At 46.3% G+C, this 26094-nt stretch overlaps 1 protein-coding gene across 2 annotated transcripts in view; it reads right to left on the bottom strand.

Moving 5' to 3' along the window:
* The window catches only part of SCARB1 (scavenger receptor class B member 1), a 703088-nt gene that overhangs the window by 68615 nt on the left and 608379 nt on the right, over positions 1-26094 (bottom strand). For both annotated transcript variants that reach the window (XM_078668029.1, XM_078668028.1), the window contains exon 10: positions 12300-12351. In XM_078668029.1, the coding sequence (XP_078524155.1) occupies positions 12300-12351 (52 nt within the window). The remainder of the gene's footprint in view (positions 1-12299; positions 12352-26094) is intronic.

Here is a 26094-nt window from a genome sequence, read left to right as displayed (position 1 = left end):
TATCGGCCTTACTTCTTATTGCAGACAATGGATTCCTCAGTATGCATTTCTAGCTAAACCACTGATACAGTTAACGACACAGGAGGCAGCCGTATCGACTGTCCTCCCTTGGACATCTGAACATACACTTAGTTTCAATGAGTTAAAGAAAGCTTTATGCCAAGTTCCAGTTCTAGCTACACCGAACTACAGTAAGCCTTTTACACTTTTCGTCACAGAACGTGAAGGTACAGCATTATCTGTTCTCACACAAGATCAAGCAGGACAATACAAGCCCTGTGCTTATTTTTCGAGCACATTAGATCCTGTAGCCCAGGCTCTGCCTGCGTGCCTTAAGTCAGTTGCAGCCACAGCACTAGCTATCAGACAAAGTGATACCATAGTATTAGGACATTCCTTGACAGTACAAGTCCCACACTCCGTGGAAGTTCTTTTAAACCGAACCCAGACTCAGCACTTGACAATTGCGCGTTTAACAGGTTATGAATTGACACTGTTCCAGCCACACATAGAAATCAGACGCTGCAACGTTCTAAATCCTGCTACACTGTTACCGTCAGTTAATTCGAATCCTGCCACACACGACTGTGTGGAAGTAGTTAACACTATGACCAAGCCAAGACAAGATCTGACAGATATTCCATTACCAGATCCCGACCTGACACTTTATGTGGATGGTTCATGTATGAGAACAAGTACAGGAGAACTAGTAGCCGCGTATGCAGTGACTACTGACACTGAAGTTATAGAAACACACCGTATTGACACCCTGTCTGCTCAAGCAGCAGAGCTAGTTGCTCTGACACAAGCCTGCATACACGCTAAGAACCTGAAAGTTAATGTTTATACAGATTCACGCTACGCATTTGGAGTTGTCCACGACTTTGGAGTACTCTGGCAGGAGAGAGGTTTCATGACTTCTCATGGAACCAAGATTCAGCATGGTCTCCTTATTCAAGCTCTATTAGATGCCATACACTTACCAACATCTATTGCTATCATGAAGTGCAAAGCACATACGAAAGTTACTGACATTATTTCTCAAGGTAATGATCTAGCAGATCGCACAGCCAAGCTTACAGCACAGACTCCAGACATTTCAGTTAATCCGACACAGACACCTACTCCAGATCCGACTACATGCATGACAGTTAAGGACCCCACTCAAGATGTCATAGATATCCAGTTACATGCTACTCCCGATGAAATTAAGAAATGGTCCGAACAAGGAGGGGTCCAGACAGATCAGGGATGGGTAACGAAGGGTAGAGCCACATGGTTTCTCCCCGACTCTATGGTTCAAGTCATTATCAATACCGCACATAGTCCAGCACATTTAGGAGAAAAAGCTATGTTAGACAGTATCCAGAACATTTGGTTTAACAAGCATTTACGAGCTGCAGCCAAGCAGAAAGTCCGTACCTGTATGATATGTTGCCAGTTTAATCCAGGTAAAAGTGTCCCGGTGGAACAAGGTGGATTCCAGCCCCCTGACCACCCTTTTGAAGTCCTCCAGATGGATTATATTCAGATGGAGCGATGTCGAGGTTTCAAGTATGTCCTTGTAGTTGTATGCGCTTTGTCCAGGTGGACAGAAGCATATCCAGTCCCAGATTACACAGCCACGACCACTGCCAAGCAGTTGGTTCGTGAATTCTTCCCCCGTTATGGACTCCCTAGAGTCGTATATTCTGATAACGGCCAGCCATTCTCATCTGAGCTCATGAAACATGTTTCCCTTTTATTAGGGTACCAGTGGAAGTTCCATTGTGTACGCCATCCAGAAGCAGCTGGTCTCGTAGAGAGACATAATCAGACCCTGAAAATCCGTATTGCCAAGATTTGTAAAGAGAAAGGTGTGGACTGGCTAGTAGCTCTGCCAGTCGCTTTGTTTTACATGCGCATGGTCGCACATTCCAGATCAGGTCTGTCCCCGTATGAGGTCGTATTCGGCCGCCCCCCTAACATGTGGGGTACACCTAGACCTCGAAGTATTACCGATGTTTCAAGTAATATGCTGACAGATTACCTAGCTTCCTTGATGTCTGCCCTCAACTCTTGTCGTTCACAGGTTGCCGCCGCATTCCCAGACAATACCGAGGTGGCACCGCATGAAATCGTTCCCGGATGCATGGTTCTTGTCCGGAATTTTGATCGTTCAAGTCCGCTGGAGCCCCGCTGGAAAGAACCCAAACAGGTCCTCCTGGCCACCCGTACTGCCGTCAAGCTGGAAGGCAGGAAGGGCTGGGTCCACCTGTCACATGTGAAGAAGTTTTATGGATTGAAGCCTGTTTCTAAAAACATTTCCCAGGATTTAAAAGACTGCCAAATTACTATTCTTAAGGACATACCCGCCTCTCAGTAGACCAAGCAGTGGATATGGCTACCACCTATTCCAGGGCCCAACCGAGACCATCCACCTGTGAAGGAGATAAGAACAACCACCCGGGTAGAGGGAAACCGGAGAAGAAATACATCAAGCCCACGATGGAACCGCCCAAGATCCGTTATCCTAAACCTGAACGCCCATCTCAAAGGGACCATAGTGTTTCAACTGCGGGACCTACGGTCACATAGCTCGCTTCTGTCCCCAGAAGAAAAATACAGAGGAACCCATGGATGTCAGCTACCTTCCTAGACATGTCCTATACACCGAGGAAATGGGCACATGCTTTTCTAGAGATTGATGGGCTGTACGTAAAGACATTACTCGACTCCAGCTGTCGACAGTCAGTGATTCAACAGCCCTTAGTTAGACCCAAAAACATCCTCACGCACCAACAGGTATCGATACGATGCGTACATGGTGATGTCAAAACATATCCAGTAGCCCGAGTGAGGGTAAGGCAACCCAATGAGAAGAACATGCAAGTAACAGTAGAGGTTACACCCAAACCCCTGAGAAACTGATATTAGGGATATTAGGGAAACTCCTCCTGAAACTACTTCAAAGTAAGATAAAGGGTACTCATAACACCAACCCGATTCGCCTGTCTCCGGCTCCCTGGCAGGGCAATGAAAGCTTTAGATACGCCCAAAATAATGACCCCAGGCTTGAGACGGCATAGCAACAGGCATCCTCCCCCTCTGACACCTATCCTTAGTTCATGATTGAGAAAATCTTGCTTATAGGAAGGGGAAACCCTCGATGCCCCAGTCAATTGCTTGTCCCTCAGGAATTCCGACAGCAAGTAATGTTCTTTGCACACAGTCACCTACTAGCCGGTCACACAGGAGCCCAAAAGACATGCTAGAACATACTCCAATACTTCTATTGGCCCGGCATACATGCACACCTCACAAAATACTGCCAGGAATGCGAAGTGTGTCAAAATCGGAATCCCTTTTGTCCCCCAGCCATTCCCTACTACCCTTACCGAGCATTGGAAAACCCTTTGATCGAGTCGGCATGGTTCTCATAAGTCCCTTACCTAGGTCCAGAAAAGGGAATCAATACGCTGTGGTCGTTATTGACTATGCCACCAGATACCCCAAGGCTTTCCCAATGCAAATACCAAACACTGCTAACATCTGTGAAAAGCTCCTGGAGTTGTTTTCACGTGTAGGGTTTCCATGGGAAATCCTTACGGATCAGGGCATCCCCTTTGTTTCCCGTTTGATGGGTCAGGTGTGTAAGTCATTGGACATAACACAAATAAGAACCTCTGTGTATCATCCGCAAACAGATGGATTATTGCGAACGATACAACGGCACAATCAAGCTGACCCCGAAGAAGATGATGACGGCCGAAAGAGCAGACTGGGACACCCTACTTCCCTTGGCCCTGTTCATCATCCGCTGTCAAAACCAAAGCAGCTTAGGGTGTTCTCCTTTTGAGCTGCTATACAGGAGGCAGCCCCACACCCTCAAAGAGATGACCAAAGAAGCCTGGGAGCAAGGAAAACCATGCTCTCCAGGAATACTCCCAGGTGTTGAGATCCCGCCTACACAAGTTACGTGACTTTGCCATTGATAACCTCATAAAAGGCCCAAAGACGCAAGCAGGTCTTTTATGATAAATGGAAAAAGTGGCATCACCTCCAACTACACAATTGGGTGTTAGTTCATTTGCCCTCCTCCCTTCCCAAAACATGGGCAGAGTGGAAAGGTCCATATGCGGTGATTGATAAAATCAGTCTTACCACATACCGCTGACGTCTTAATAAAAACAAGACACAAATCTTCCACATTAATCTCTTGGAGAAATGGTTAGGCCCCCTTCCCAAAGACAGACTTATGCTGACCCAAGAGCCAAATAAGGAACCCTCCACTCTCCACCTATTGAACATCAATGACGCCCTCCCAGACAACCGAAAGGAAGCCATAGAAACTATGCTGGCTCCTTTCTCCCCCATTTTCACTGATATTCCAGGGCGAACCTCACTAGTAGAACACTTCACTCCTTCTATACCAGGGAAGGTCGTGAGACAACGGCCATACCGTATCCCAGCCGCCCACCGGAAAGTCATAGAGGAAGAAATCCAAAATGTGCTCGCCATGGGAGTCATTCGACCCTCTCAGAGCGAATAGTCATCCCCTGTGGTCCTGGTACCGAAACCTAACGGTTCAGTAAGGTTCTGTATAGACTTCAGGGCTGTGAATGCTATCACCAAATTTGATTTGTATCCCCTGCCTAAGGTCGACGAAGTAATTGAACAGCTGGGTGAGGCCCAATACATTACTACCCTATACCTCACCAAGGGATACTGGCAGGTCCCCTGTCTCCCCAAGACAAGGCCAAAACAACATTCACAACCCCCCCCAGGGCTATATAAATTCACCGTCCTTCCCTTCAGCCTTCACGGGGCATCGGCCACATTTCAGAAACTCATGGACGTGGTATTACGAGAACACTGGGGGTACGCCTTTGCATATCTCGATGATATTGTGACATACTGCCCTGACTGGGAACAACACCGAATCCATTCCCAGAAAGTACTCCATGCCCTAAAACAGCAGGACCTCCTTGGGAACGGGGTAATCGAGCCTCAACAAGAGAAGATTAAAGCTATCACCAATACCCCCTTCCCCACCACCAAAAGGGACATCAGGGCATTCTTGGGACTTCTCAGGTACTACTGTACATTTATGCCTCGTTAAACAGAAATAACATCCCCCCTACCGATCTTTTGAAGAAGGGAGTCATGACTAAAGACCTCTTTTTTCCCTCCTCCCAAGGAGTCCAGGACATTCAGGATTTAAAAAGTGCCATCCCGTCCAGTCCTGTCCTGGTATCCCCTAACTTCGCACAGCCTTTCATCCTTCAGACCTATGCCTCTGACTGTGGTCTAGGGGCCGTACTGTCTCTCCTTTCCGACGAGGGAATAGAACTCCCAGTAGACTGACAGGATAGTACACACCAAAACACAAGAAACTGTGATTTCACTGTAGACCACCTACAGGAAGAACCAACCCCCGGCGGGTCGATACCCCTGTGGTATTTGTGCAGCGTGTCGTTTCACTGCAGACAACACACTGGAACAACCAAACCCGGTGAGTCACTACCCCTGCGGTAATGGTGTAGCGTGTCATTTCACTGCAGACAACCACTCGAACAACCAACCCCCGGCGGGTCACTACCCCTACGGTATCTGTGCAGTGTGTCGTTTCACTGCAGACAACCCACTGGAAGAACCAACCCCCGGTGGGTCACTACCCCTGCGGTGTCTGTGCAGCGTGTCATTTCACTGCAGACTACATGCTGGAAGAACCAACACCCGGCGGGTCACTACCCTGCGGTAATGGTGTAGCGCGTCATTTCACTGCAGACAACCCACTGGAAGAACCAAACCCGGTGGGTCACTACCCCTGCGGTATTTGTGCAGCATGTCATTTCACTGCAGACAACCCACTGGAAGAACCAACCACCGGCGGGTCACTACCCCTGCGGTATTTGTGCAGCGTGTCATTTCACTGCAGACAACCCACTGGAAGAACCAACCCCCAGCGGGTCACTACCCCTGCAGTATTTGTGCAGCATGTTGTTTTGCTGCAGACAATCGACTGGAAGAACCAACTCTGGCGGGTCAATACCCCTGCGGTATTTGTGCAGCATGTCCGTTCAAAGCAGACAACCTCCTGGAACAACCGACCACCGGCGGGTCACTACCCCTGCGATAATGGTGTAGCGTGTCGTTTCACTGCAGACAACCCACTGGAACAACCAACCCCCGGCGGGTCACTACCCCTGCGTTAATGGTGTAGCGTGTTGTTTTACTGCAGACAACCCACTGGAAGAACCAACCCCGGTGGGTCACTACCCCTGCGGTATTTGTGTAGAGTTTTGTTTCACTGCAGACAACCCACTGGAAGAACCAACCCCCAGCGGGTCACTACCCCTGCGGTATTTGTGCAGCGTGTCATTTCACTGCAGACAACCCACTGGAAGAACCAACCCCCAGCAGGTCACTGCCCCTGCGGTATTTGTGTAGCGTGTCGTTTTACTGCAGACAACCCACTGGAAGAACCAACCCCCGGCGGGTCACTACCCCTGCGGTATTTGTGCAGCGTGTCATTTCACTGCAGACAACCCACTGGAAGAACCAACCCCCAGCAGGTCACTGCCCCTGCGGTATTTGTGTAGCGTGTCGTTTTACTGCAGACAACCCACTGGAAGAACCAACCCCCAGCGGGTCACTACCCCTGCGGTATTTGTGCAGCGTGTCATTTCACTGCAGACAACCCACTGGAAGAACCAACCCCCAGCAGGTCACTGCCCCTGCGGTATTTGTGTAGCGTGTCGTTTTACTGCAGACAACCCACTGGAAGAACCAACCCCCGGCGGGTCACTACCCCTGCGGTAATGGTGTAGTGTGTCGTTTCACTGCAGACAACCTGCTGGAACAACCAACCACCGGCGGGTCACTACCCCTGTGGTATTTGTGCAGTGTGTCGTTTCACTGCAGACAACCTGCTGGAACAACCAACCCCCGGCGGGTCACTACCCCTACGGTAATGGTGTAGCGTGTCGTTTCACTGCAGCAACAAAGGAAACAGATTTCAAGCCATGGAGACTGGGGGTCATAAAGATCCCAGCGGACTGTAACTATGAAAACGTGGTATACTTGATCACCTCCCACGTGGCCTGCTCTATGTGGGCATGACAACCCGCAAAACAAAGACACGGACAAATGAGCATCAAAGTACTATATGGTGCAAAAAGAATAGCACCAAACTGACACAACGCTACTTGGAAGCTAACCACATTGATGGAGACCTGTCCTGGGTGGTACAGGAGAAGGTAGCAGCAAATGCCCCTGATATAACTTGTTTACACAAGAGCAGAGGTGGGTGTCCCGCTTGAGATCATAAACGAATGGTCTGAACGACGAGATACCATGGTTACAGCTATGAATCGTTGACTCCACCTGTTAGGACTATGCACAGTAATTGTGTCTGGGTTTTTATGGACACGTAATACCAGGACAAAGCAATTGCCCTTAATGTCTTTAAAACCTGGTGGTCTCATGAGCACACCTTCTTGCCCCTTTTTAGTACCCCAGCCCATGTGATCCACATAGGGGTATATGTCTTCACCCAAGAGGCAATACTAGCCTCGCTTCACAACCATAAAAAAGTTCCCCCTTTTGTTTAGCTATTTTTATTCAAAGTCAGGGCTCATAAAATACCATATTTCCCATAATTCAGAATTTTGGGCGGGGCCTTCGGGCATTGAAAGTTCATTGCAGATGCACGCAACTCCACGCCTTAAGCTCTCAGGACACCGGCCCGTCAGACATGCGTGCATCCGTGCAAGCACCGAGGACACGCTCACACCGACGCCAGCGGCACGACGGCCACACGGCACAGGTGACCCTTGACGAGGGGTATGAAGCTTCACTGAAGATGGGTCACAGGTGCGGCTGCTACGCCACTGATTGGTGGGCCGCATCCACTAAGAAATCTGCAACTGACACCCTGGGTCCCCGTGCGGTATTCAAGGAGGGAGACGTGCAAAGTATCAGCAGCTGGCATCATAGCCAAGGAGGGAGACGTGATGACAGCTGCATACGTAATTAGAATAAAGCAATAGAAACACAGATGATAACGATCACAGGGGATGCTCTACACCAATCAGATGGGTGCTTATTTGGACTTTAAAAACCTGGCATATACTCCTCTGTCCTAATCCCTGGGAGGAAGGTGCAAGCAGTACTAGGTGATCCACGAGGAACGCACAGATCAACCACATTTAGGGTAAGAGGGATGTGAGCGGGTCTCAAATCGTTGCAGTCTGGAACGTGGGTTACTCGAGTGCAGCGTCACAGTCACAATTTGTGCACGCAGAAGTGCATGCTTTTGTTTGTCAGTCACTTCCCGTCTATGTATTTTATAATGATGTGTGCCTACTATTTTTCAAGGACCCAGGAATGGTGAGGGATGGCAAAGGTCAGCCTTGATTAATAGTGGTACTGACAGGAGTGTATGCCATGAAATGAACCTGTGTCCGTCCTGATGAATGCCACAGACTCTTTTGTGCCAAGAGGCAGAAACATGTTGACGGTTTGAGCGGGGATGCCACATTGGTTCCCCTAGCCCCCAAACTGATTTTTAACACCAAGTGATATCTCACCTAAATGAAAAGGTAGTTTGATGTAACACAGAGGCTTTTACCATATTCATATTGCAGGTTCTAGAGTTAGGCAGAAGGGCCTCCTTTACTATTAGGTATAGGTCCGCAAAAGGGTTTTTTAAAGAACGAGGGGAGTCCTATGATGAAGCATGACACCTGGTGATGAGTGAGGACACCTGTCACATTTGTGTGTGTCCAGATATAGTCTTGTGTGGACAGTCACTTACAAAAAGAACAGGTAAACCATTCCTCAGGTGTCTTTACTTGTGTTTACCATGGTTCTGCAAATACCACAGAGATGGAGAACGCTGCTTTTGTGAGGCTGTGGTATTCAGGAATGAGCCGGAGGGAAGCATCGACGGATCCACGGGATGCAAACCTTTCGGGAGGTAGCGGTGGCGTGCACATGAAGAAAAGCTTCGCAAACCTCAGTGATGTGTGCTCTTGGGCTAAGCAGCAGGACTCTCATTGAGACACAAACCTCTGCATCATCAGCCATCTAACATCTGGAGACAGACACACATCTGCATCACCAGTCACATAACATCTGGAGACATACACACCTCTGCATCACCAGCCATATAACATCTGGAGGCATACACACCGCTGCATCATCAGCCATATAACATCTGGAGACATACACACCTCTGCATCATCTGCCATATAACATCTGGAGGCATACACGCCTCTGCATCATCAGCCATATAACATCTGGAGACATACACACCTCTGCATCATCAGACATATAACATCTGGAGACATACACACCTCTGCATCAGCCATATAACATCTGGAGACATACACACCTCTGCATCATCAGCCATATAACATCTGGAGACATACACACCTCTGCATCAGCCATATAACATCTGGAGGCATACACGCCTCTGCATCACCAGCCATATAACATCTGGAGGCATACACACCGCTGCATCATCAGCCATATAACATCTGGAGACATACACACCTCTGCATCATCAGCCATATAACATCTGGAGGCATACACGCCTCTGCATCATCAGCCATCTAACATCTGGAGACAGACACACATCTGCATCATCAGTCACATAACATCTGGAGACATACACACCTCTGCATCACCAGCCATATAACATCTGGAGGCATACACACCTCTGCATCAGCCATATAACATCTGGAGGCATACACACCTCTACATCATCAGACATATAACATCTAGAGGCATACACACCTCTGCATCATCAGACATATAACATCTGGAGACATACACACCTCTGCATCATCTGCCATATAACATCTGGAGACATACACACCTCTGCATCACCAGCCATATAACATCTGGAGGCATACACACCTCTGCATCAGCCATATAACATCTGGAGGCATACACACCTCTACATCATCAGACATATAACATCTGGAGGCATACACACATCTGCATCATCAGTCACATAACATCTGGAGACACACACCTCTGCATCACCAGCCATATAACATCTGGAGGCATACACACCTCTGCATCAGCCATATAACATCTGGAGGCATACACACCTCTACATCATCAGACATATAACATCTGGAGGCATACACACCTCTGCATCATCAGACATATAACATCTGGAGACATACACACCTCTGCATCATCTGCCATATAACATCTGGAGACATACACACCTCTGCATCAGCCATATAACATCTGGAGACATACACACCTCTGCATCATCAGCCATATAACATCTGGAGACATACACACCTCTGCATCATCAGCCATATAACATCTGGAGACATACACACCTCTGCATCAGCCATATAACATCTGGAGACATACACACCTCTGCATCAGCCATATAACATCTGGAGACATACACACCTCTGCATCATCAGCCATATAACATCTGGAGACATACACACCTCTGCATCATCAGCCATATAACATCTGGAGGCATACACACCTCTGCATCATCAGCCATATAACATCTGGAGACATACACACCTCTGCATCATCAGCCATATAACATCTGGAGACATACACACCTCTGCATCAGCTATAGAACATTTGGAGACATACACACCTCTGCATCATCAGCCATATAACATCTGGAGGCATACACACCTCTGCATTATCAGCCATATAACATCTGGAGGCATACACACCTCTGAATCATCAGCCATATAACATCTGGAGACATACACACCTCTGCATCATCAGCCATATAACATCTGGAGACATACACACCTCTGCATCAGCTATAGAACATTTGGAGACATACACACCTCTGCATCATCAGCCATATAACATCTGGAGGCATACACACCTCTTCATCATCAGCTATATAACATCTGGAGACATACACACCTCTGCATCAGCTATAGAACATCTGGAGACATACACCTCTGCATCATCAGCCATATAACATCTGGAGACATACACACCTCTGCATCATCAGCCATATAACATCTGGAGACATACACACCTCTGCATCAGCTATAGAACATCTGGAGATATACACACCTCTGCATCATCAGACATATAACATCTGGAGACATACACACCTCTGCATCATCAGCCATATAACATCTGGAGGCATACACACCTCTGCATCATCAGCCATATAACATCTGGAGGCATACACACCTCTGCATCAGCCATATAACATCTGGAGGCATACACACCACTGCATCATCAGCCATATAACATCTGGAGGCATACACACCACTGCATCATCAGCCATATAACATCTGGAGACATACACACCTCTGCATCAGCTATAGAACATCTGGAGGCATACACACCTCTGCATCATCAGACATATAGCATCTGGAGACATAAACGCCTCTGCATCATCAGCCATATAACATCTGGAGGCATACACACCTCTGCATCATCAGCCATATAACATCTGGAGGCATACACACCTCTGCATCATCAGCCATATAACATCTGGAGGCATACATACCTCTGCATCACCAGCCATCTAACATCTGGAGGCATACACACCTCTGCATCATCAGCCATATACCATCTGGAGACATACACACCTCTGCATCAGCCATATAACATCTGGAGGCATACACGCATCTGCATCATCAGCCATATACCATCTGGAGGCATACACACCTCTGCATCATCAGCCATCTAACATCTGGAGGCATACACACCTCTGCATCATCAGCCATATAACATCTGGAGGCATACACACCTCTGCATCACCAGCCATATACCATCTGGAGACATACACACCTCTGCATCATCAGCCATATAACATCTGGAGGCATACACACCTCTGCATCACCAGCCATCTAACAGCTGAGAATGTGCTCAAGCCCTCTCATGTGACATGGGTGAGGGATGTGCCCGGGCACACAGCTGAGGAGCTTTGCAGGTGATTCTAAGATGGTGGAGGAGGGAGGGGTGCTCATGTGATCCGGGGAGTCCTGCTGGAGAGTAAGGAGGAGAAGCAATGGACGCCTGTCCATCATCAATGTCCTGGGCTGAGACGAGCCTGGGATGTGGCCCTGCTGAGCTTCTCTCCTCTGAGAGATGTCACTCACAACCAACAGTCATGAAGAAGAATTTAAACCGGGGGGGGGGGGAGGAAGAGAGAATGTCCCTGAGACCATTAACAACAATCGTCCATCTGCTGGTCACACAGGATCCTTTGGGGCTTCCTAGGACGGCCAGAGGGGGGTTATATCTGCTATTCACATATTACAAACTCACATCACAGTACCAGCCAAGGACCTCACCTCTTCGAACCAAATCAGCGGCAGGATGACAGGCTTGATGTTTCGAGTTTGTCTAAAAGAGGGAACAAGAGGACATTTATTGAACCAGACCAATCCTAGACACAAAGAACTTATTGCATAGGAAAAACATGACTTACCTGTAACAACGTGTGCAATTATAATTCTGTAAAAAGACATGCTTTGATCTTTCCTGCCATCTAGTGTTGGGCCCGATTCATTATATGTTGTTTTTCTTCGAAGAAGGATTTTTTGTTTTAAAGCAACTTGTGGTCTTTATTTATTTCTGGGATTTTATATAGTGCGGACATGGCCCGTAGGCATCAGAGCTCTTTACAATAAAGCAGAATGTATCAATAACAACTACAAAATATACATTTAACATTAAAAGTGGAGAGAACACCACCTTCCCTTCCCGGTGAGGTAGAGCACTTCACACGTATTGATTGTGAAACAGAACAGTGACAAGCAGTAAGTACAGTACCATAAGGTGGGCATCAATGGTTCGTGCTGGTTGAGGTGGGCATCAGTTGCTATTGCTGGTTGAGGTAGACATCAATTGGGTGGTCATCAATGGTTCGTGCTGGTTGAGGTGGACGTCAATGGTTCGTGCTGGTTGAGGTGTACATCAATGGTTCGTGCTGGTTGAGGTGGGCATCACTCGCTCGTGCTGGTTGAGGTGGACATCAATGGTTCGTGCTGGTTGAGGTGGACATCAATGGTTCGTGCTGGTTGAGGTGGACATCAATGGTTTGTGCTGGTAGAGGTGGACATCAATGGTTCGTGCTGGTTGAGGTGGACATCAATGGTTCGTGCTGGATGAGGTGGACATCAATGGTTCGTGCTGGTTGGGGTGGACATCAATGGTTCATGCTGGTTGAGGTGGACATCAATGGTTCATGCTGGTTGAGGTGGACATCAATGGTTCATCCTGGTTGAGGTGGACATCAATCGTTCATGCTGGTTGAGGTGGACAACAACCGTTCATGCAGGTTGAGGTGGGCATCAATCGTTTGTGCTGGTTGAGGTGGACATCAATAATTTGGGCTGGTTGAGGTGGATATCAATGGTTCGTGCGGGTTGAGGTGGACATCAATCGTTCGTGCTGGTTGAGGTGGACATCAATCGTTCGTGTTGGTTGAGGTGGACATCAATTGTTCGCGCTGGTTGAGGTGGACATCAATGGTTCGTGCTGGGTGAGGTGGGCATCAGTCGCTATTGCTGGTTGAGGTGCACATCAATCGTTCATGCTGGTTGAGGTGAACATCAATCGTTCATCCTGGTTGAGGTGGACATCAACCGTTCATGCAGGTTGAGGTGGGCATCAATCGTTTGTGCTAGTTGAGGTGGACATCAATAATTTGCGCTGGTTGAGGTGGATATCAATGGTTCGTGCGGGTTGAGGTGGACATCAATCGTTTGTGCTGGTTGAGGTGGACATCAATCGTTCGTGTTGGTTGAGGTGGACATCAATGGTTCGTGCTGGTTGAGGTGCACATCAATGATTCGTGCTGGTTGAGGTGGACATCAATGGTTCGTGCTGGTTGAGGTGGACATCAATGGTTCGTGCTGGTTGAGGTGGACATCAATGGTTCGTGCTGGTTGAGGTGGGCATCAATGGTTCGTGCTGGTTGAGGTGGGCATCAATGGTTCGTGCTGGTTGAGGTGGACATCAATGGTTCGTGCTGGTTGAGGTGGACATCAATGGTTTATGCTGGTTGAGGTGGACACCAATGGTTCGTGCTGGTTGAGGTGGACATCAATGGTTCGTGCTGGTTGAGGTGGACATCAATGGTTCGTGCTGGTGGACATCAATGGTTCGTGCTGTTTGGAGTGGACATCAATGGTTCGTGCGGGTTGAGGTGGACATCAATCGTTTGTGCTGGTTGAGGTGGACATCAATCGTTCGTGTTGGTTGAGGTGGACATCAATGGTTCGTGCTGGTTGAGGTGCACATCAATGATTCGTGCTGGTTGAGGTGGACATCAATGGTTCGTGCTGGTTGAGGTGGACATCAATGGTTCGTGCTGGTTGAGGTGGACATCAATGGTACGTGCTGGTTGGGGTGGACATCAATGGATTGTGCTGGTTGAGGTGCACATCAATGGTTCTTGCTGGTTGAGGTGGACATCAATGGTTCGTGCTGGTTGAGGTGGACATCAGAGGTGGACATCAAAGGTGCGGGCTGGTTGAGGTGGACATCAATCGTTCGTGCTGGTTGAGGTGGACATCAGAGGTGGACATCAATGGTTTGTGCTGGTTGAGGTGGACATCAATCGTTCGTGCTGGTTGAGGTGGACATCAATGGTCCGTGCCGTGTTGGTTGAGGTAGAGATCAATGGTTCGTGCTGGTTGAGGTGGATATCAATGGTTCGTGCCGTGCTGGTTGAGGTGGAGATCAATGGTTCGTGCTGGTTGAGGTGGACATCAGTCGCTCGTGCTGGTTGAAGTGGACACCAATCGTTCATGCTGGTTGAGGTGGACTCCTCTTGTCGGGGAGCGTGAGGGGTATGAGCGGATTAGGCCAGGTGTGGTTCATAGACAGGAGTTTTTAGTTTTTTTTTTTAAGTGACATGACGTGTGGTCAGGTGCCTAGTTACAATGTTTGGAACAATGTTTAAATGACCAACTAGTGCTTCTTTTGGATTGAATGTTCACACCGGAAGGTCTGTGAAAGAATATGTGGAACTCTATTTGGCGGCTTCACAAATATCTAACAACTGAACATTTTGGCGCCTTATGACAGGTGGGTTGTGGGGCAGGTTAAACAGGGCTAGTAGCCATGTCCTTCTTCTTCTTTAAGGGAATCTTATCAGAAGTGTCCTCTGCAGAAAGATTGTGTTTTGCTGTATTTTTTGCCAAAATATGTCTAGTATCAGGATTAATATACATTTTCTTTTGTTTGGGATCCAATTTGGCCTTAAGTACATCTAAAATTGTTTCTGGAGTCTCGAGAACATTGTCCTTGGATTTTAGCGTCAAAATCGACTTGTCTTTATGATGTTTTGGCTCCGAAGCATGTTTGTGTTTGGAAGCAGAGTGTTTCGACTCGGAAGCATGTTTGCGTTTCAAAAGTGAAGGGTTTAGGCTCTGAACCAGATTTGTCCTTGGAGACTGATGATTTCGGATCTGAAGGTAGTTTCGGCTGACTCGGTCCAGAGCTGGAAGGCTTGATGGTTAGTTTCGGTGCCGAGAGGCGGGGCGTGGAAGCATTGTCTTGGTGCCAACCTTGGACAAAAGGCAGAGGTGGTGCTGTAGCCGTATGAATTTTAGAAAAGGATTTAGGGGGCAAGGGGTCTTCGGTACTCACAGCACCCTGTCTGGAGGCACATCTTCGGACTCCAGATGGATCTCAAGCTCGGAATCGGACTCTGGAACGGAGAGGGCCTTTTCTTCTGCGGCGGAAGCTTCGATCTCTTCTTAGTCGGATTCTTCACCAAGGCTATCCGGAGTGTGTTGGATGCTTTGGCGCTGCATCTGTCGTCGTCGATCCAACAGATTCCGTAGATTCTTCTTGGACTGAAACAACTTACAAGCATTGCAGCCTTCCTCCTTGTGCTCCAGAGAGAAGCACAAGTTACAAACTTGATGTAGATCGGTGCGAGGGTACTTGGCGAGGCACCCAGGACAGAATTGGAATGGAGTCCGTTCTATCGGCAGAAGGCTGGCCCAACGTGGCATGGCCCGAAGGCCGCCCACGAGGTTTTCAATTTGAAAATGTAGTTTGTCGATTGACAATACCGACAAGGGAAGAGTGGATTGCGCACCGAAGGGAACTCAAAGAACAGTTTCGAACCAGAGCGCAGCAATAGACGTCCGAACCTGATGGCGGAAAAGAACAATCTAACAATGGAGTCGATGCCGATGCGCACTATCACCGTAAGGAGGAGTCACCTAACCTTGTGACTGGAAGGACTTCTTCGAAGAATAACAACTTGCAAACATATGGACCCAACACTAGATGGCAGGAGTATGCAAAGCATGTGTACCTATAGCACACATGCCTTGAACACACATTTAACAGGCTTTTCACTACCAGGACATGTAACACTTTACAGTGCATGTCCTACTTTTGAAATCCATTGCTTCCTGCGTTCTGGGCTGTGCAGGGCCTACCCTAGGGGTGGCATACGTATTAAAAAGGAAGGTCTGGGCCTGGCAAAAGATGTATATTGCCAGGTCGACATGGCATGTTAAAACTGCACTAAGGCTCTGTATTGGCAGGCCTGAGACACGTTTACAGGGCTACTTAAGAGGGTGGCACAATCAGTGCTGTAGGACGGCTTTTTCATGAATTTCTATATATCACTCACAAAGGGTTATTAAACTAATAGTGTGCACCTCAGTGGTGGACACTTACAATAAAGTTTTATCCTTTAGAGACCGTCCTTCGTGAGAATAGTCATAAGACACTGAGATATAAATATACATAAGATAGGACTGTTATGATAAAAAGTACTGGTGTACTGTCGTTATGTGTGTTTTTTGACTGTATTGAATTGTTTGTAATTATTTTGTCGCACATTTTGGTGTATATATTGTTTGTTGAAAATTGTTTATCATTTTTAAATGTCTTGTAGTGTGTCAAGCTTGGACATTTTGAAAGTTACAAATGTTTAAAACCATATGATGTAAACCAATGATGATAAAAAACGTCAGTGCCTAAGAATACATTTATCAAGGCACAGAGTCTGCCTAAATAAAGAGCAGCAATATAAAATCGAGACCAGGTCCGTTGTTTTTTGATTAGTAGGCCCACTAGTAGCATTCAATGTACAGGTCCTGGGAACATATAATACCACTTTACCAGGGACGTCACAGTAAATTGACTATGCCCATTGGGTATAAGTCAAATCTACCATGTTTTAAGGGGAGAGCAGAAGCACTTTAGCAGTGGTAAAGTCCACAGCGTCTTAAGGCAAGCAAAGAGGAATTCGGTAAAAACAAAATAGCAGGAAGAAGGCAAAACCTTTGGGGGTGACCGTTCAGAGAAGGCCAGGTCCAACAGAGGGTAACATGAAAGGGTGATGCAACTTTAGGTAAAACAATGCGGGTCAGTGTGCAGCACAATTCTATCCTTGTGAATTTGGGTACACTGTTCCTCAACTGATAAGCCTTTAAGTTAATTAACTCTTCTAGAAAAAGAAATGGTCAACAGAAAAACTTTCTTCCAAGTCTGAAAGTGCAACAGGCATGAGCGGAGCAGCTCCAAGGTTCCCCATGAGTGGAGTGAAGACAACTAAGGTCTCACGAGGGAGCGGTGGCAACCCAGGCAGGAGCAACCTTTGAAGATCTCTCACTCATGGTTCAATAACAGGAAGTTTCAAAATGGAGTGATGATTTCCAATCTGCAGAGATGCTGCCAAAGCTTCAAATGTATTTGTACGGAGGAACAGGCTAGGACAGACTTTTAAACATGTAACAGGCAGCAAACGATGCGTTGATGTGTTGATGTGAAAGGTGGATTGTAACAGCACATGTCAACATGTTTCCTTATTGCTGCCTAACAGGTGACAGTAGTTGTCTTGCAGCTTCTTTAAAAATTTGAATATGTTTCTCCCCCAGGTCCAAATACCAAAATTCTAAGATTTCAGGTGGCAAATTAATTTGATCAACTTACGGTTGGAATGCAGCTGCAGCTTGTGGTGCTGATTGAGCAGGTTTGGGCAGAATTTCACGATTGATGCGCCTATGTTTAGCCAATAGGAATTAGCTCCATTGGTGCCTGACACATTTTCAATATTGCATTTTCAATTAGTGGCAGTGGCTTAAAACAGTATGCAAATATCTCTAACCAGCATATCAACAGAGCTTTGCTCAGGAAATGTGGGTGCCTGGATGCAAAGATCTGACATTTTGCCTTCCTGTGGGTGGCAAATATACTGTGGAGGAATCCCAGTGCTGGCAGCACTGACTGGAGCTGGGAGTTGATCTCCCACTGGTGCCTTTCCTGGTGTGTTCTACAGAGGACCTTGGGAACGTGTTTGTCCACCCTTAAATACGTTCTTCGAGGAGACGAATCTGAGGCCATAATGCATAATGCCAAACTGTTTTGATGAGCTTTGACAGTTCTGGAGTGTAAGTACCTACATATTTTTATATGTAACTAGCTTACGCGTTGCTGCGATCTCCGAAGAAAGGAAATTCAAGGAAACTCGTTATGATAACATTCAATTTACATTGTGTAATTTTTATTGAAACTTATTCATTTTAATATGGAAAACATTTCAAAGTGTCGTTTTAATTCTATTTATTTATTTGAGTGCTTGTGGATACACGATTTATTGTTTTTCCGTCTGGTGCCTACATCAGTATTTGAAAGATTATGAGGGCCCTGGGGGGCCGATATTTTAAAAACAATTATGCCAGAAACCTTCGCGGGAGTGTACTCAACAACTTCCCAAAGTTTCCTGGCGATCGGATGAATGCTGTTTTAATTATATTTATTTATTCAAGTGCTTGTGGATACAGGATTTGTTGTTTTTCCGTCTGGTGCGTACAATTCGAAAGATTATGAGGGCCCTGGGGGGCCGATATTTAAAAGAAGTTTAAGCCAGAAACCTTTGCGGGAGTGTACTCAACAACTTCCCAAAGTTTCATGGCGATCGGATGAATGGTGTTTTAATTCTATTTATTTATTCGAGTGCTTGTGGATACACGATTTGTTGTTTTTCCATCTGGTGCGTAAAATTCAAAAGATTATGAGGGCCCTGGGGGGCGATATTTAAAAGTAATTTATGCCAGAAACCTTCGGGGGAGTGTACTCAACAACTTCCCAAAGTTTCATGGCGATCGGATGAATGGTGGTTTAATTCTATTTATTTATTCGAGTGCTTGTGGATACACGATTTGTTGTTTTTCTGTCTGGTGCGTACGATTCAAAAGATTATGAGGGCCCTGTTGGCCGATATTTAAAAGTAATTTATGCCAGAAACCTTCGCGGCAGTGTACTCAACAACTTCCCAAAGTTTCATGGCGATCGGATGAATGGTGTAGTAATGCATAAAGGACAAACAGACAGACATACATTTGTTTTTATATATATATATATAGATAGATATATTGGTATCATACGGTAAGTGCTCGTTATGTGCACTCAAACCTATCATGGAGGCATCTGTGTTGATGGTCATCTCCGGGTGGCAGATGAGACACAATCTGCCCAGTTACAAGATTTTCATCCACCACCTTTGCCATCTATGCTGGACCCTGGGCTCCACCAGCTCTAGAGCTCCCAATCTCCTGCTGCTTTTGTGCTTGGACACTTCAGGAAGCGATAAATGTGCAGTGCGCGCTAGAGGCTACAGCAGCGCTTCGCCCTATCACTCCCAGCAGCTCCATTAGCCTTTTTATGATCAGAGGTGGTCATGTCTCGAAAAGGGAAGTATCCTTTGAAAAGCCACCACACTCTCTCTGCTTGGATACGCCTTTCCTTGGGGTCTCAAAACAACTCTGGGATTATTGTGGTCACAAATGTGATTTTGTGGCAATTAAAGGAGATGCCTGATTTGTGGAGAAGAAAAATACAATGTTGGGTGTGGATGAGGTATTGGGCACAACTTGTCCACTTTATAGGCCAGTTGCCCAAATATGGAAACACAGAAATGTGGCTGTGTCTTTTGGGAACAACCTCTAGAACTAGATATTAAGTAAACACTTGCAGAAATGTTATTCTGGACGGTAACACAAAGAATTGATAATTAGAAACCTGGGCAACTGATTCGAACATTCTAACTAGAGTCCAATATGGTTTCCGGAAAAGAATGGGCACCCTGGAGCAATGTGTTAATTTGGACCTTTTAATTAACAAATACACTGTGGCCAAAAATGGCAATCTTTTTTTATGTTTTGCTGATTTGAGCAGCGCGTTTGATTTATTTAATCATGTTATTCTTTGGGAGGTTTTGCTAGAGTCTGGGGCACCGAGGGAAATTGTTCATTTTTTAGCCAGACTTTATGAAAAACTCTCCTGTAAGGTCCGTTATGGCACCCTCGGCGAATGTACCCCTTTTTTCAAAGTCTCTCGGGGCATCCGCCAGGGATGTGTTTTGGCCCGCCTTTTCTTTTCCCTCTTCATCAATGGTGTCGACCGCACCCTGGTTGATATTCCAGCAGATGCCCCTTTGATCGGAGGAAAACCTGTCCCACTTTTACTTTACGCGGACGACGCTGTTCTTTTATCCCGCACACAGATCGGCCTCCAGCGCCTCATTGATAGCTTTATGCTGTTTATCCAAAATAGGAGGCTTGTTGTGAATAAATCTAAGACGTATGTTATGTCATGCGGCCAGGTAGCAAAAAAGACGAAGCATACTTTCTTCTTGGATAAAGATAAAATGACACATGTTAAAACGTTTTGCTATTTGGGAATCACCTATAACAACAGTGGGTCTTGGACTTCTGAATTCGACACCATCAGATTGAAAATGCTGCGGATTACCAGCAGCATATTCCGATTTGCCACTAAACTTGGATTGAGAAGCATCCCAGATATGATTAATATATACAATGCTCGTTGTGTCTCTTCTGCACTGTATGGGGCTGGAGTATGGGGCCACAATGAAGGCCCTTCCCTTCAAACGGATGAAAATAAGTTTTTAAAGAGATTGTTATGTGTCCCTCCTTCCGCCTCTGTTCAATTGATTCACGACGAGGTTGGGATCGAGTTTTTATCTGACTTAGCAGCCATCCGGCCACTCTTATTGTGGCGTTCTATTTGGGCTAAGCCAGAGACTCGATTCACTCAAGAAATTATCCTTGATTGTATAGGTTTAGACCACTCATCACGTATACAATGGTTGAGATACATTCATTTCTGGTACTACCTTCTATTCAATATTGATGTGTTACTTGACCCTGAGCAGGCAGTCTCCATCCCTAAAAAAGAAATTAAGTCAACGTTCTTAAACTTTAAAAAGGCAGAGCGAGATAAAGTACATGGTAAGCTAGCCACCGTTAAGTTCTATAAGGACCTGAAACTAATTCCGGGGCTTCAACCTTACCTTGTGAACGTAACCCGACCCTCTCATCAATTCGTATTAACTCGTGTCAGACTGGGTATTGTCCACCATCTTGTTGCGTTCCCAAACCAGAAAGTTAGATCTGAGACACCCTGCCCGTGTGACAGCACTTCACGTCAGAGTAGCTGCCATTTTTTACTTTTTTGTAAATTCTTTTATTTCTTTAGGGTAAAATACCTTAAACCCATTTTTATAAAGTATAATACCCGATCCACAAAGACTGCACTGACATTATTATCCTCACTGGAGAATGAGGATATTTGCTTCTTTTTGGCTACTTATATTTTGAAATGTACAGCTGCCAGGAAAATTATAGTACTGTAAATTCTCTTATACTTACCTGTCTGTACTTGTGATGTACAGCTGCCAGGAACTGTATAGTGCTGCTATTATAATTACTTTATACACTCCTGTCTGTACATAAAAGTTTTATAACAGTTTTGTAAATAAGGAACAATTTTTATGTCTGATGTCCACAGTATGTATTGTATGGTCCTGTTTTCTACTTCAAAACTACCTTTTATGCCCGTCCAAGTGGTCCGGATTTTGTTTTGTCTGAAGGTACAGCTGCCAGGAAATTCGACTCATTATGACAAATCCTTCAATTTCCTGTCTGTACTCATATGATTGTTCTCTTTTTATATATTCTCGTACTAGTCAGTCGTTTTTAATAATAATTTTTAATTGTTGTCCACTAGCTTTTCATACGTTTCCTACTCTCCTTCTTTGTATTATTTGTGTGAATATTGTGTATTATTATTATTAAATTATGTATTTTAATATGCTTGTATGATTTGTATGTGCAAATCGAATAAAAGCTTATGAACTTGAACTTGATAATAACCTCCACTTACGGAAAATCTCCGGTACTATTGATGTGCGTGATGTCTACAGACATAAAAGTATCCGTCTTTCAAGTCCTGAGGCTTACCATCTTGAAAGGATGGGAGTGGTTATAGAGATGGAGCATCCACAAGTGCAAGATTGGTCGCAGGGTTTTGTTCTTTTGGGGGATTAAGCAGGACAGTGAGTTTACTCCTTCTCCTTGTTTACTTTTTGGCAATATGTTGGTAGCCCGTGTTTGTGGAAGTGCCTCCTTCTCTTCCATCAAAAGGTTGAGGTGGTCCTTGTGGATCTTCTGAGGATAACCTGGAAGATTTGTAGGGATGGTGTTAAACTCCAGACAGTAGCCTTGAGTGGTGGTGGACAATATCCACTCATCTGAGGCCATGTCCCCCCCATTAAGGAAGATATTGCTTCAGTCGTGCCTCAACAGGTGTTTGGTTGATAGAGGGGAGAAGGTGTTGAGGACGATGAAACCAAGGTCACTGCTTGGTGGCAGTTGTCTTTTTTGGGGGGCATCTCTACCCCTGGAAGTGCTGTGGCCATGAAGTGCCCTTGCGTATCTAGCTGCTGGCCACTGGAAAGGACTGTGGCTGATAAGGTGGTTTTGACTCATTACCTCTGGCGTTTGAAATGGGACGTATTTGTGTTCCCTGAAGGCCCTTCCTTGTTGGTGGCGCTTGAGGACACCATCCAACCGTTTACTGTGTCGCTGTCCAGCATTCACTCAACCTGTGGACCAAATATGTGTTGTCCATGAGACGGCAGGTATATTCAAGTTCTGCTGGACCTCAACGCGGAATCCTGAACTTTGTCCTTAATTGTCATTAATGGAGGAGTACTGGCAAGTCGCAGATAGAAGCATGGTCAGAATCTTTGTTATTTACTTATGTTTTGGGCTTTATTGTGACAGAATAGTTCCTACAATTTAACATATATGCACCAATGCCACTGTTTTGCTACTGTGTGTTTTGCAAGCATATATTCAGACTGCAGGCCGTTTGCCAATGCTTGTTTATATGTTGTTGTTGTTCTGTTAGAAAGAGGACTTCAAGACCCTTTAGTGAGGCCCCTCTGCCACTTATGCAGTTTTCCTCTATATGCATATATATATTCATGATATTTTAATATAACCGCAGAAATCTCTTTCACAAACCCTTTTTTGCTAGAGCATAGGGATGAAAGGACGGTGCAGCTCCGTAGGCTGCCATTGTGTGAATTATAAATAGAGGCTGTGTCTTAAGGAACCCAGGGCCACCGGGATCCCATCAGAACCCAGGGCCACCAGGATCCCACCATGCAGAGCAGGGGCAGCTGCTTCAGCTATTTCTGAGGCGATGCGTGATGATATCGAGGTCCCAGGTCCCATGATTACTTCTGTCCACACCACTGGGGAGGAGGGAGGGTTGCCGAATGGAAATTCCCCTCCGAGAGAACTGGAATTACAGGAAAGAAACTATTCCTTCTCTTGTACTGGATTTCCATTTATAATCATAAGCACTGAATAGAGTAGCAAGCCCATCCCTACTAGCGCGGCGGAGAAGACGGAGAATGAATTAAGGTAGACCTTTTAAGCAACTAGATTCCTAAGGGAGGTCTGTCCTACCCAAGTGTCTGCTTCAGCATCAGAGTCTTGGCAATAATGTTTGGTAAATGTATGGACAGATCTGCACATGGCTGATTTGTAAATATCCGAAATATGGATATTTCTCAATAAAGCAGCAGTAGCCGCTTTAGTGGAGTGTGCTTTAGGTTTAGCTGATAGTGTCTGCTTAGCTTTTTGGTGCCACAAAAGGATGCAGGAAATGATCCATCGGGAGATGGATTGCTAGGAAGTGGCTAAACCCGGACGGACCCGACCATAGTTGACTTTTGGTTCGATCTGCGGATGTCCCTTTTCTTATCAAGATAGAATTTCAAAACTCTCCTCACATCCAGGGAATGAAGAGTTCTTTCAGCTGGAGTAGAGGCATTCTGAAAGAAGGTTGGTAAGGAGATGGTTTGATTGACATGAAATTCCAAAATAACCCTGAGGAGCAATTTCGGGTGAGTCCTCATGACCACTTTGCTAGAGTGGAAGACTGTGTATGGTTCATGAGAACAAAGTGCTTGGATCTCGCTAACCCTGAGAGCTGATGTTAGTGCTACACGGAAAGCTGTCTTGCAAGTAGGGGCATAACAAAACTGGAGGGGGCCCCCATTCAAAGTACATGAAGGGGCCCACCTTCAGGACTCACTCAGGAGCTCTCAGACCAGGTTACTGTGCTGAGGGCCCCCCCTGGAGCTCGGGCCCCTCCGCACTGCGGGGGCCTTTATTAGGCTAATGCTTCTATGAAAGGCGTTGCAGGAAGGTTTTGTGTGAAGGTTCAAATGGATCCTGCATAAGACATGAAAGTACTATGTTGAACTCCCAGGGAGGAGCAGGACGCCTAATGAGAGGGAAAAACCTTCTTGAACCCTTCTGGAAAATCCGTGAATATGGGGATTTCACAAATAAAGAGGTTTGTGAAGGACCTTTCTGTAGGAAGAAAAGCGGCCAGGTGAAACTTAATAGAAAAGAATTGAAAGTCAGATTTTCCCAAATGGAGAAAGTATAGAAGAATGAAATCTTCCTGGCAAGACATAGGGTCTGCGTTCTTAGAGGAACACCATATGTAAAATCTCTTCCATCTGAAGGCATATGCGCAATATGTTGAAGGCCGCTTAGCCTTTTTTGAGGCTGCCAATGCAGTCTTGCGGCAGATTCAAGTGTCCGTACTGCACTAGCTCAGGAGCCATGCTGCTCAATTCAAAGAGGAGAGATTGGGGAGTACCATCTGGCCTCAAGGTTTCGTTAGCACGTCTGGTCTGCATGGCAGCTTGAGATGTGGATGGACGGACCAGTGAAGGAGGCCCGTGAACCGCCACTGACGGGGCCACTTTGGAGCTATGAGGATCATCTTGGTTCTCGATCGAGACAACCTGATGAGGACTGTTGGGATCAGGGGAATCGGCAGAACAACGTAGAGAAATTTGCCGGACCAGTTGATCCATCGGGCATTCCCCAATGTCCTTGGCTGGAAGTACCTGGGGACGAAGCTTCAGCATTTTCTGTTAACCGCGGTGGCGAAAAAGTCTATATCCGACTTTCCCACTGTTCAAAGATATTTTGGGATGACATCGTCGTTTAGGACCCACTTGTGGTTTTCTTGCAGGAGACTGCTGAGGGAGTCTGCTTGAGCATTTTAGACAGCTGGAAGGTGAGCTGCTGTGATCGTGAGGTCCTTGGCTAGAAGACATTTTCAGATTGTTTGGGCCTCGTGTGACAAGGGCCTGGACCTCATCCCTCCCTGCTTGTTGCGGCAGTACATGGTTGTTGAATTGTCCATCTGAAGAACAGGGAGTGGGACCTGAACGACGGATGAAATGCATTCAGCACTAGATGGACGACACACAGCTCGAGGAGATTGATATGGTATGTCGATTCTCTGTGCGACCTCCTGCTTTGGATTTGGAGGTGATCCATGTGGGCTCCCCATCCCAGTAGTGAGGCATCCGTGACTTGGCTGGAGGAGGGATCTCCTGATGAAATGGCGTACCTCGAAATAAGTGGATCGGAGAGCACCACCATTTCAGGGACAGCTTTGCATGAAGGGATAGTGGTATCCGCTCAAACCAGCGTTGGCATTCCAGTATTCCCTGCCCATGGTTCATTTCAGCATTGTGGATGCCAGTATTCACTGTTCATGGTTCATCACGCTATTGTGCATTCTAGCATTTCACGGCTCAGGCTTCATCTCAGTTTTGTACATTCTAGTATTCCCCACTCACAGTTCATCCTCGTATTGTGCATAATAGTATTTTATGCACCATGTTTCATCCCAGTATTGAGCATTCCAGCATTGTCCACTCAAGGTTCATCTCAGTATTGTGCATTCCTTTCTAGTATTCCCAGA

Source organism: Lissotriton helveticus, chromosome 11 (assembly GCF_964261635.1).
Source record: "Lissotriton helveticus chromosome 11, aLisHel1.1, whole genome shotgun sequence".
Taxonomy (NCBI): domain Eukaryota; kingdom Metazoa; phylum Chordata; class Amphibia; order Caudata; family Salamandridae; genus Lissotriton; species Lissotriton helveticus.
This window is presented reverse-complemented; position numbering and strand designations above follow the sequence as displayed.